This window comes from Bombus fervidus, chromosome 15, assembly GCF_041682495.2.
Source record: "Bombus fervidus isolate BK054 chromosome 15, iyBomFerv1, whole genome shotgun sequence".
Lineage (NCBI taxonomy): Eukaryota > Metazoa > Arthropoda > Insecta > Hymenoptera > Apidae > Bombus > Bombus fervidus.
In genome coordinates, this window is record NC_091531.1 from 6,198,416 (window position 1) to 6,212,433 (window position 14,018).

At 40.9% G+C, this 14,018-nt stretch overlaps 1 protein-coding gene across 2 annotated transcripts in view; it reads left to right on the forward strand.

Moving 5' to 3' along the window:
- LOC139994803 (adenylate cyclase type 6) overlaps nt 1–14,018 on the forward strand; it is a 102,676-nt gene that overhangs the window by 34,133 nt on the left and 54,525 nt on the right. For both annotated transcript variants that reach the window (XM_072017744.1, XM_072017746.1), the window contains exons 5-6: nt 7,834–8,047; nt 9,506–9,816. In XM_072017744.1, the coding sequence (XP_071873845.1) occupies nt 7,834–8,047; nt 9,506–9,816 (525 nt within the window). The remainder of the gene's footprint in view (nt 1–7,833; nt 8,048–9,505; nt 9,817–14,018) is intronic.

Below are 14,018 nucleotides of genomic sequence, written 5' to 3' on the forward strand. Positions count from 1 at the left end.
GCTATAGGATTATGCTAAAGACAGGTGTAACGCGGTATCGATGTAGTACGATTTGCGTGCTATTTCCACGACCATATCGATAGTCCGAGTAGGCGAAAGACGAATTTTACAGCAGAAACAAGGAATCAGGGTATTTTCGTTAGTTGCCAGGACCTTTTGAAACATCCTGTACATTAAACTTTTTTCCAATCCGCTAGATAAATAAAAGTGTAAAAAAAAAAAAAAAGACAAATAACAATAAACTACAATAGCTGCGATAATTGAAACCACTAGATCGAACGAATTTCAAACGTTCAAATAAAACTGCCAATGAAACAGGTGAAAAAGTAAAAACAATTAGAAAATTGTTGGGATTGGGAGAATTGTTGGAAAAAATATAGGAAACATAAGTGAAGCGTTGCTCGCGATATAGAGACGATCGTGACAATGTCTGGTCAATGTTTTCTGACTAAATTTCAACCACTATAGAGTAATGCTACAGTCACCTAAATAGGAAAACATGAAATCGCGCAACAAGTTTGCGCGGCCAAAGAATCCGAAACTGTACGGGGCTGTTCGCAGACAGTTGCGCAACTCCAGTGGTCGTTCCTCTTCATTCCCGCCATTTGGAATCGAATCTGTGGCGAGCGATTGAGTTGCCATAAACTCGCAACTCGAGTAGAATAGCCGTGAAAATGGTGAAAATTTTGACGATGTGGTTTCACAGCCGCGAATTGAATTCGCGTTGATCGAAGATCTCAATAGCCTTGGCTTCTTTCCTCCTTTCGACGAAGCTGCAACGATGAAATTATCGATAGCTAAAATATATAGACGCGATACCACGTCGAAGAGTTTCACGCTTTCAAGCATTTTTCAATCGAAGTAAAATATAATTAAAATCCATTTTTCCATCGCACGATGATTATTCAGATTTTTAAGATCGGAAGTTGATGTTTCTCTCGGGAAGATTCGACGCCATTTAGATATTAGAAAGTCAGCGAGAAATAGTTCAATTGCGTGCAATTGTTGCGAATCTTTTATTTTTGATTCTTTAATTTTTAATTGTCAATTTCTAATTCTCGACAGCCACTGGAAATCGAATTAATTGACAATTATCACGTTCTAAAATTGTATCTCATTTTTTCCACACAAAATTCGTCGATGAAACTGTCGTTGACCAGAGTTTCAATATAGACACGTAACACTATGTGTCATATGTTACTCTTCATAACTACAGTCAGTGCTATGTCCTGTGTCGTTGATAGCATAGGATTTTTTAATTTTACTTTACCGACCGCTAGCGATTCAACGGCATACGCACGTCCGACTCGCATCTCAGGCGCGGATTCTCGCTGGCGTCGGCTCTCTTTCGGTTTAGACTCTCCAATACCATTCTTTTCGTTCATCGCGAACGGTAAGTTTTTCAAATTGGTATAAAACTGTGCGAGCTTACAAAGCAACGCGACTGACGCAACCGAGCAAGGTACCTTAGTACTAAATCACAAACAACTGCTCAAATAATGAGGAAGATTATGGGCGACAAAAAGCCGATTAATAGGCTATCGGTCGGTAAACTTCGGATACAGAAACCGATTAATCGGCTATCGGTCGTTAAAGTGTTAATTTCCACAACAGTCGTTCCAATTCCTATCGTTTCATTATTTTTTGCTACTTCAACGATGTTTCATCGAATTTTACTCTTCGTTTTTCTTAAAGTAATACTATATAACGTTTTATTAAGTACAACGTTTATATAGAACAGAATAACTGTTTTATATGTAACATAATAACTCGAAGTATTATTCTCTTGTACATCTCAAACAGCAATCAATTTATCGTATTGCACATCCATTCGTTTATTTTCTCTTCCTTTCTTTCATTCGTCGCTCGTACAATGCAGATGTACACACATCTATTTTCTAACGGTTTTCATGTATTTAAAAAACACTCGATAACAGAATCGTCACTGGTTGGAGCTTAACCCTTTACGCTTGTATGTCGAGTGTGCGATCAGTTTTTATCTCGGGAGCTCCTTTGTCGAGTCTCGCTCGACATTCTTTCACTCCTCACCGTTTTTTCGTGAAACGTGCGAAAGAAACGCAGGAACTCTGCACGCTGGAAATTGTTTCAAGATATATGAAACACTTAAAAATTAGAGAATACAACGATAGTGCGAATAAAATTGGTATTTAAGTGAATTTCTTTCTTCCTTTATTTATTTAAATTGTCTTACTCTTTAGTCGAAGTGAATTTCGAACAAAACACTTAAAAGCGTTAGGAGCTGCCGCTAACGAAATTGAAATTAAATTCAGAGCGCAAAGGGTTAAGAATCTGATACACGGTACGATAAGAATTCTTTTAATTGTCAGTGCAACGCAGCATCGAATTTCCCGTTGACTGACAAATATTACGATTTCAATGTTATTCGGTTGGCAACTAAGTGATTACGGGTTTTGTCACTAGATGCTATTGGCAAAATCCGCAATCGCTTAGTTGCCAAGGCAATATTTCCGCGTTGCATTTCAACGAACATTCCGACGGTGAAACGTTGCGCGTTCGATTTCCAAGCGTCGCACAATTGGCAAAAAGATAACCTCGCGAGCGAAGCAGATGGTGGACGTTGAATCGATCGATTATCAACTCGTGACGTTTCAATTTTTCCATTTGTGGATCGAGGGGGGAATTAGTTGCAGCGGACCAGGATAATGGAAAATACGCGTAGCACGTCGTTGCAGATTACAAGCACCGATGATCATCGGTTCCGCGAATTACAAAATTGTTTATTCTCGCGGATGGTCCCGCTCTTTCATGTTGCTGCTCGCGTTTGTAGCTCGTGGCTAAAAATCGCTGTTTGCCCGCCGGTGTTCACCACCAACATCGGATCGGATAATCCGGTTGAAATCGCTGCATTATGAAACATCCGCGTAATTCCTCTCTGCAAATATTGTCCGATGACTGTGAGCATCGCGTTACGTTCTATAACGCCGTTTTAGCTTCTGCTTCGTCACAGCACGACGAATCCGATTACGGTGCACACCTTTTCCTTCTACTCTTCTCTTCTTTATATTCCGACGGTCGATCAAAACGATAACTAGTTACCATGTAAGCTGATATTTATCGCGATTTAGGTTACGTCTGACTGAAATTTGATCCGCGTCTCGCAGCTACCTAACCTTCCCTTTCTGTTTCGTTCGCTCGCTGAGAGTGTCACGTCGCAGACACAAGAAATCGCGAAATAACGGATCGCCGGTGATCTCCTCGCGTCGCGGTTCGAACCAAATGATTCTTTTACGAATACGACGGAGAAAATTGAACTTCGTATGCGACAATGAAATTTATTATAGAAATCCAACAGAGTGACGGTTCGAGCGTTACAACAGAATGCTTCGGAATGTTAGAACAGACGCGTCGGAACAGATCCGCAGGCTAAAAGGACATTACACCTTAGACCTAAGCACTAGATTCAAGTAGAATCAAACATACTATAAACACCTATTAATCGTGTCATAGTACCACGTCAGATAAATTTACTTGAAATTCTCTAACGAGAATTGATTGTAAAATAAACACAAAAAGAAAAAAAAAAAAAAAAAAAGAAAAAAAAGATAGTAATGACGAAACTCGCAATCACTTAGTTGCCAACCGAATAGCTTTCGGTTACATCAGCGAATGAAACATCATTTTACACATTAATTTACACGTTAATAATTTATCAATAAAACGTTATTTACTTGATGTGTATTGAATTTAATTGACCTCTGACGTGGATCGTCTCAAGTCAAAGGACAGTTGCACGTCTAAAGAAATTGCGTTAGGTCGAGTACTATGCGATGCTACTGCAGTAGCACGTCGTGTTGCTAGCATCTCGTTGATGCTGTCGAATATTCTCAATGTTACAAACGCGTTGATATTTCCTGTTTGTCAAAAGTGTCGAGGACGTAACGTCACGCCGATGCTCGAACATTTCCAAAGTTTCTTGGACATGCAGCGTCGCGTCAACGCTACGCGGATCAAACTGACCCGAAAGCGTCCCTAGCAATCCGTTTCCTTCGGTTACGCCTGCTTAATCCGAGCTTGAGATCGCAGCTGATCCTCGAGGCTCGAGAGCTCTCGATCCTTGACGCGTACAGCTTACGTTTGACTAAAGCCAGCTTCCTGCTCTATAGTAAATCTTCCTTTTGTCGTGCGATAGAACACCGATGGATAACATCGACGTGAAATTTTCACGTCAGCTTTCAAGAAAACTAAGCAACAAACACAACTGGACACTGTTCTACTTTATATCGAATTTATTGTAATATCAGTTTTCGCATAAATGGAAGGATCCCTACGATGCGACATAAATTTGACTGAAAAGGAATTTAGGGATAGATAGGAGATCTGAAAGCTGCTCTACACTTGGCCCATGTCGTGTGTCTTGGAAAAGAATTGGACGCTGTTTCGATTGCCATGTGGCGGCACTCGACAGCAAAATACCATCACTCGACACTAATTAGCGTCGGATGACGACAGCGCAGTGGTTAGCGCCTTAGCTTACGAACTTTCGGAACCCGGGTTCAAATCCCGGCGACCGGAGTTCCGATTTTTCTTCCATCAAAAATGAGAAGAAAAATGCAGCAGTATCTGCCACAGTATTTAGCGACCTGTGTCTCACTCTACACACGAGCAATAGCGCGCTATCACCACAACCTCTAACTATTTCCGATCAAACGGCAACAAACATAACATATCCACCTCAACCAGAATAAGATCGAAGGTTTTCGCAGTTGAAAATTATTAATACGAAGCTATTTGGATTGGCAACTATGTGTGATTGGCAACCCAATATGTTCTTAGGGTACGATAATTACAGTAAATAAAGCAGAATTTTAATACACTGGGCAATTAGTAGAATAGGGCAATGTTTCTTGAGATCTTTGGACGATAGAAGTTGACAAGGTAACTGCGTTCCTCTTTGCACAACTACGTTAACGCGATACCACGTTTGCCTGAGTTACACAAGTTCCTACGACTTCTTGCGTAATCTAGAACGATCTTTCGTTTAGTAAATCTTAGTTTAATTAAATTTGGTCACGTATTCTGGTAGAAATTAGCGCGGCCTTGGGGCGCAAGAAGAGTTTCACTTCGATAGACGATTAATCAACGAAGAAGTCCGTGTTTTTCGTTAACCGAACACCAACAACCCCGCAGCTATCTCCAGGTATCTTCCTCGACTTAGGAAAGTCTGACGTTAGCTGGCAAGCTCTGCAGCCAACAACTTCTCTTCCTCCTTTAATTCCTCGCGTATACCAAAATCCCTTTACGCGACAGCTACAAAGCAACAAACGCTTAGAACCCACTGTATCGCGTGTGAAAGTTTTAGCAGCAACGATATTCCATTCGTATCTTCGTGCTACAGGTCTTTCTATATATTGAGTTGGTAACTTAGTGATTGCGGATTTTGTCATTTGATAGTAATGACTTAGTTGTCAACCCAATAAAACGTTGAAAAGGATATACCAGGAATTATATTTATATATCGGATCATCTTTGGGAAACGGAGCGTATAATGAGTCTTGATGCTAGTTGTCCATAGTTGTCTTATACCAGATGATGTTTGCTTATGAGAATGTATTACAAAAGTTAACAAATGATATCGATGATCGAGTGATCGAGATGTCTATGACGATGAATTTAGGGTCGATAACGAATACACGGTCAACGGGATGACGATTGCGATTAGGAACTCGATGTAAGTGTTCACTGGGCTAGGCGAACTTATCGGATTGCACCTCGGTTCAAGTGGAATTGCCCTTATAAACTCCTCTCCGTATTCCTCGGGTCAATCCTTGTCTTTAAGGAGAGTTATTTAATTACTTTATACCTCTGTTAGGTACACGTCCATCCCGTGGCCGTGGCCTACGTTCAGTGACCCGTTATGTCACTTGGAGCCCAAGCCCACTGTCACAAATCTCGGATAATCATAATTGACTTGACTCATAAACAGCTATTTCTCAGTTTTATTGTTTAAGTAGAAACTATAATAAAAAATCTGGACTAAAGTATCGGGGACCTTCGCAAATATTGCGAAAGAAAGGCTCCGGCGTCCCTTCATCTCCGACATACATAAAAGTTGAAAAGGATGAACCAGGAAAAGGTTAAAAAATTGCTGCGAATTCAACGGATTGGTCGTCTGGAACGAACGAATCGGACTGTCGTCGGAAGCTCGCTGATGGATAATTTAAAAAGCAGGAAAATTTTCCTGGAGACAAATTTTTAGCGGCGTTGACTTTCGTTAGAAGCTACTAAGTCTACTTTTTCTCTTAAACAGTTCGAAGAATACTTTGAAATATCTTGGTGAATTTTGTAACGTGTCTTTTCGAACGATCGATGCGATCTCGCGATTAAACAGAGTTTCTTCCGAGAACAAAGGCGAAGGCGTTCGCTTGAAATCGCTTTCCAAGTAAATTTGTCCAAACCTATGGAACTGATTCGGGCAAACGCTAAAAGCCGGGGAAATGAAAGAAGAAATAAAATATAAAAAGCAATACCGCGGGATTAACGGCGAGGCAAGCGAATGAAACAAAGAAAATGGAAAAGGAGAAACGACAATGGCGCGGAGTTCCACTGGTTTATTTCGCCTTTCAATGGCTTGCCATCCAGCTTCTCCCTCTCTCGATACTTCCGTGCTTCCTTTGATTTCACGCATCTCTAATTCAGCCAACGGTTCCAAGTAATTCTTTAATCCTGTTCGGCTTTTTTTTTTTTTACCGAACTCCGACCAGAACTCGATTCCATCTCGATCGAATAAATCGATCGTCTCACGCTCCGATGCTTCGCAAGCTTTCGAACTCTCGCGAACGATCGTCCAATTGGGAACATTTTCCTGGCCATCGAGGGATGTACATCTTCGCGAGAAATATTTTCCGAACGAACTGCTAAATTAGCTGCACGTTTGACTGTCGACGTTGTTTTAGGAGGTTCACTCGAAGCAACGTCCGTCGCAAACGCGGCGAAGTATTGCAACGGTTGCGGAGTAGACGTTGTCCGAGAAGCTCGTGCCGATTTTCCGTACGCGGCATAAGGGCAGCTTGGAATATGTGAAAATTACTGAACACGAGTGACGCGTGCAACTCGACTCTCAACTCACGACTACTCAGCTCGATTCTTAAGTCACGACTACTCAGCTCGATTCTCAAGTCACGATTACTTAACTCACGATTATTCGAATCACGACTATTCAACTCACGACTACTCAACTCACAACTATTCAACTCACAACTATTCAACTCACGACTATTCAACTCACGACTACTCAACTCGACTCTCAACTCACGACTTGACTCCTAACAACTCGACTCTCCACTCACGACAATTCAACTCACGACTACTCAGCTCGATTCTCAAGTCACGATTACTTAACTCACGACTATTCAACTCACGACTATTCAACTCACGACTAATCAACTCGACTCTCAATTCACGACAAGTCAACTCACGACTAATCAACTCAACTCTCAACTCACGACTTGACTCCTGACAACTCGACACTCCACTCACGACTACTCAGAACTCAACTCCTTCATTCGACTCTTCAGGTGATGACTATCCGGTAAAACTGCCAGGCCCAGCGGCATTTAGGCTTTCTCCCAATATCGTTTATGATTCACGCGATATTTCTTAAGCCATTTGTCCACGATACTACAATATAATATGTCATATTAGCTATAGAACATTATAAACTATCTTTGACAAAATTTTCAGTAGGAAAGGTTGCTTCTAGTTCCTAAACTTTTCAGGAAGTAAATGTGTCAGGTACATATTTGAGAAACGTTGAAGAAAGATTACTTGTTCCTGTTTGTTTTTACTTTCTAGGTGGAAATGCTGTATCAACGCTATTTTCTCAGGATGAACCAAAGCAACATGACTCACGTTCTCGGCTTACTAGCGGGGCTGGCGTTTGCCTTAGGTATGCTTCTGATGCTGAGACTCCTTGTAGAAGACAGCCAACAATTCCTTGCCACTTTAGAGAGGCCAGAAAACCTGTCGCTAGCAGTGACGCTGGTCGTCTGCGTCGCAATTTATGCTGGTAAGTATCGGAAAACTAAGAGACAGGGTATAAAAACCACCAAGAATTTACCATCAAATTACTGGACAAATCTTTGGCGCGAGAGATTCGCCAACCGTGCGAGGACTTCTCCGGAAACAAAATCCAAACGCAACGCGCAAAACCTCCGCGAGCATCGCGCAAATAAAATCTCGAAATTCAACTTGGTCGAATTTTACTGCCAAATCGTCGTTTTCCAAATATGACTCGTATTTCACATACATCGTACGAAAATAGATTCCGCTGATGAGAAGCAAAGCGTGAAATCTCCGCAACCGTGGCCGCAGGACAGCAATTTTCTTTGAGACGAACGATCGAGTCTGAATTTTATCCGAAGGATCAACGAGATCGTTTGCCACGTTTTCGGTCGCTTTCGTTTCAGCCTCGGTTGACCCACTTGCGCCGCCTCGATGTTAATTAAAATTTCCTCGGCAAACGTTTTGCCTGTGTGTAATCCGCGCATAGTTTCAGCAAAGAGGCAACAAAACCAAACAGGGTTGCGAGAAAAGGTGGGGGAGAAAAAAAGTATAAAAATATCAGAATGCCATCGCGTCCTCTTACGACAGCGCGTACGTGCGTCGTAATAGTCGTACGAAGCGCGCGTGCAGCGTCGCTGACATCAAAGGTCGAGCGGCGCATCAAATTTTCAAAGCGGTTCTCCACGAGCAACTTTTTTTCCATCTACTTTCGCAACCCATCGTCTTTGAAAGCGGCCGTTCCCGCTCACAAAGTTCCAACGCGAACGAAACGGCCACCGCTAACTTCGTCGCGAAACTTATCTGCGACACGTACTCGCACCTCATACGGGAAAAGCTCTTAACCAGTGAACTGTTTCTGACGAGTATACTCGTCGCGTCGTCGTACTCGGTATATCAAACGGAACAGCCTCTTGCAGAGATCTCAGCATGGTAGACGACGACCCCATCGATCACGAGGAACATAGCGACGACCAGTTACGAGGAAAATAACGTGCTACGCGTCCTGACAAAATCCTCGCAATCGTCTCGATCGCTTTGTATTTATCGGACCAGTTTAATCGCCGTGGCAACTAAGTGATTGCGGATTTTGTCATTAGGTGCTAATGACAAAATCCGCAATCACTTAGTTGCCAACCAATACAACGTCCAGCTACACTCCTGCTACGTCTTTCGGGCCAAAAGACCGATTAGTAGGCTATCGGGCGATAAGCGTCGGCAACAAAAATCGATTAATCGGCTCTCGGTCGGTAAAGTGTTACGAAGATAACAATGAAATAGAAAATACCGCGAGTCGTCTGTAGCGTTCAAACGTGCTGGCACTTATTCACGCAGAATCTAAACAGCGCGATCGCGTTGCTTGCGACTGAAACGGTTAAATCGTAGCGGTTAAACGTTGCATACAGCGCACAGGCAAACTGTCCTCCGGAGTTCTAACGACTTGGCGAGTTTCCTTAAATTGCAGCCTTGGTAGCAGCGATATCCAGGCCTGGGATGAACGAAATCTGGTTAGCCGGCGTGAGTGGAATAGTCCTGGTGACTCTACTCGCGCTGCAAGTGGCTCTGAACGTACATCTGGCGCTCGGATCAAAGGAACATCGGAGCGGAGGTCCTTTGGCTGCAGTGTGGGCTGTGTGCTTCTTCATTTACATGGCGTACGCACTTCTGCCCATAAGGCTGCGGCACGCGTGCATCGCTGGGTTCATTTTCTCGCTGGCGCATCTGATCGGAGCATTCGTCCTCTACCCTTCGCAATATCCCGCCATGATGGAACACGTGAGTGACATTCTGTAGCCTTGTAAATCCCGTGCGATCGCTATTTTACATGCGCCTGGCTAACGCTTCTATCGGGCAAAAAGAATCGCGGCAAATTGAGACGTCACGCGGTGATCGGCTCGCGCGATGGAATTCTCTCGACGAGTTTTTCGCCCATGAACCCATTGTTGCATATTTTTATCTCTTAATTACGAAAATATTACGAAAAGCTGCAAGTGGCGAATTTTCGACTTGCACGTTTAACCGGGAAAAATATCGCGACAAGTCGAAGCACGACAAAGTTTAATTTCTCCTATTTCTCCCTTAGGCTACTTAGGTAGTTTTTACAACGAACTTTCAACCCGTTGCAACGAAGATTAAAAGCTTTCGTAAAAGAACGTTGACACAGGTGCGCGAGGATTTTCCTCCGACCTTCTTCGTATAATATTTCCTCTTCGGTATAATATCCAGCATGCAAATTGCATACGTTAACTAGACTCTTGAATTCCGTCAGACAGTTGCTGGAAAATGTCCATTCTCGCCATTCGTCAAATATAACGAAACGTAATAAATCATCGGGTTAGATTTTTCGATTCTCTCGGAATATTCTTCACTGCGGTGTTTTACGCGGATAGTTCGAAGGTTTTATAGGAAATTCGAAATCGTAACGATCCACGTGATATTTGCAAACGTACGAAACACTCGAACATTAAAACTATACGTTTTTATGCTTAGCGATTGAAATAAGTTTCTCGTGAGATTCCATTTCTTTAATTACAGGGGAAAGCTACGAATTTCCACGAACATAGTATTCGCAGTTCTACGCGATATTCGCTCGAAACGCTCGTTGCGAATTCTCAACTTCCGTTGGCAACAAAGTGACTGCAGACTTTGTCATTACATATATATAATTTACTTTATTTATTTAATTTATAGATATATAAAATTTGTAGTAGATTTCTTATTAACTCTTACTGTATTTAATTTCATTATTTCCCAAAATAAGTTCGATCGTCTGATTTACCCTAAGGATTTACGTTATTATATATATATATATGTCGGAGTTGAGTTGTTTGAGCTTGGATTATGGGCGTGTAAAGAATCTTCGCCTGGGTTGTTCATTGTTGTTTCACAATCAAGATAACGTTTATTAACACGAATACAGATGAAATAAGATCGACCAGTGACCGCGGTAACTAGACGTTAATGGCAATGACCTTAGATTCGATATAGCGAATCCACGGTCCACGGGCTCACTCTTTATTAAACTCAGAATAGAATTTCTACGCACAAAAGTATCGCTCGCTATGACGCTCTTTATATTGCTCTCTAGACGATGTGTCACTCACCAAGGAGATCGCAAGAATAATTGAGTAATGGAAACTTTCTTTTCCTTACGATTGCGTTAGCTTTGTTTAACGTTGGCCTGGGATACCAACAAACTGCTACCGTTGCTAGGCAGACTCGCATAACTGCGACATTGCTCTTGCCCAGGGTTTGATTGTTAATACTACGTGTGTCTCATAATATTGGTACTTTTCTGTTAGGTGGAACGTTCATCCCGTGACCGCGGCTACGCTCGGCGACCGGTTATCGCCTCGAGCCTAAGCTCATTGTCTCAAGTTTCGAATGACTGTGTCTGGGTTATTTCGTGAATGCTATTGAGGCTTTTCCAAGCACTTTCAACGGGTGACCCCGTTGTCCTTTCATCTCCGACATATATATATATATTTATATTTATATATCGACGATCGATTCTGTAAAATCGAGCTTATTTTGGGAATAATGAAATGAAATACAGCAAGAGTTAATAAGAAATCTGGTACAAGCTTTAGCTGGAAAATCGAGAATCCTAAATTACCGATCTTCTCTCGTGATCTAATCTATTCCGCAAAACGACTGCCGGTAAAACAGAGCAAAAGTAAAAATATCGGTTGGCGGGTAATTTGAATACTATAGAATTTACATACATATATGTAGAGTATAAGAGAAAGTTGAGAAGCTTTCGAAGACGAGGCGAACGTTTAGACGTGTTTTCTTCGTGGAAAAAATGGCTCGGGTTTATGGGCAAATCTCGAAGCGAACGCGGTAAATGGATTCAACGTAGGGAACGTTACGATCACGACAGGCATAAAGTTGGTAGAAATTTTTGGCCGAGTATCGACCCTTTACTAGTTAATAATCTTTTATTAAATAAAGGAGGAAGGAAGACAGCGAGGGAATTATTTCAAGGAGGAAATTTAGTGAAATTTCGTTTCGTGTAATTTGATTTAATTTCACATTATCGAGAAATCCAAGCAGCACTCTTTTGCTAGACCTAATATTAGTATATCTACCGCCACTCTTTCTACTCGAGATACGCTTCTCTTGATTTTTTAAACTCGTGTTCAATCGTTGTAACGTGCAGCGTTAAGTTTTAACGTCACGTCGATAATACGAGGGAAAGTCTGCCAAGAGTAAATTCTAAGACATAGAATAGATGGTTTCAGCGCTGATTTTTCTGTCTGATTAAATCACAAGAGAAAATAATGTTATTGTCTACTCGCTTAGTGATTTTATACAACGAAGGAAAATTGCAACACCGCAATTCCAAGCTACCTGCACCGTAACAAAATCCCTGCTTCGTGTTATTTTTATTAATTAGACCAAAGTTTCACACAATTTTTTTTTTTTTTTTTTTTTGCTTTTCATTATTATCCACAGTTTGAAATACGAAAGCTTATCAGCTTTATTCGTTCCCCTTTTGTCGTAACTTTTAACTTCACTCGAACAAACTGATATTCCAAACACGACGTTGCAATTTTGCTTCGATTTCGAACGCGAATGAAAGAAACGTCGGAACGTTTCTATAAATTTATTTATTTATCCCATTTGCTTGCTTTTGCATTTCGTGCATTCGTTTCGAACTTACGACCACTTCGAGTGGAAAAGTTTCAATTTTTCTTACGACACTGCCAACTTTATCCAAAGGAAGTGGTACAATTTTCCCGCTCTTTGACCTACTTTTTTGGATGGTACATTACGCTAAACTATGATAAATCAGGCTGATAAGCTTATTGGTTCTAGTCAACGAGTCTCTATGAAACAAAGAAGGGAAAAGGAGCAAGTGGGTGAAAATACGAAAGGACGTTAGATCGCGACGAAATATTTGCCGTTAGGTGAAAGGTTCTTCCGGCGATTGGAGTTGCCACGTAGTCGTCTTTATCCGGAAACAAAATTATTGTATCGCTGGCGTGGTGGGAAATCGCCTTTTCCTCGCCCTTTCCTTTCACACGTTCGCTGCAATTTGCCAAATCGACGAGACTCTCGTTTCACGAAAAAGCCTTGGCAAATCTTTGAACCTTCGAGCTATCGCACTTTCGTTGCCTTAAGCTCTGCCTCCGCTGTGAATTTCACTCCGCTTGTCCCTTTTTCACAGGTTTTATCGCGATTGAATAAAACGATAGAAGAAACGGGCAAAAGGCATATGAAATTTTTGGTGTTTCGTATTTTCACATCTGTGCAATTCTTTTTACTTTTGGTAATTAGAACCGAGTCTTCGGAGATGTTGTGAAATGTTTGAAATATTTGGAGAAAGTTGGAAGTATCGAGGCTGATAGAAAGGTTGGAATTTTCCGGAATATTGATGAAATTGGAAAGAAGAAAATTTGTGGAAATATTGCAGTAGCTGGAGATATTGAAATGTTGAATATCGATAAAATCGAAGACGTTGCAATTTTATTAGCATCGAACGAAATCGCATATTGAAATCTGGAAATATTAATAAAAATCAGGGTCAATGTGATTTTAGAAATATTGAAATACATGTTTGAAGTATTTTAAAGCTGGAAGCAATCAAATGTGTAATTGCTGTAGCAGCCAGATATGTTAAAAGGTGGGAATATTATAAAATTTATTAAATTGAATAATATAAAGTTATAAAAAGTCTAGAAACTTTGAAAAAATTGAACACCAAAGTCAAGAAATATTTGTTAAACTGAAAGTAATAAAATTTGCAAATACCGTGGCAACCAGATATATTAAAAGGTGGGAATATTATAAAATTTCCCAAATTGAATAATATAAAGTTATAAAAATTCTAGGAAACTTGAAAAAATTGAATATCAAAGTAAAGAAATATTTGTAAAACTGGAAGCAATAAACTTTTCAAATTGGATAATATAAAGTTATAAAAATTCTAGAAGACTTGAAAAAATTGAATACCAAAGTGAAGAAAAATTTAT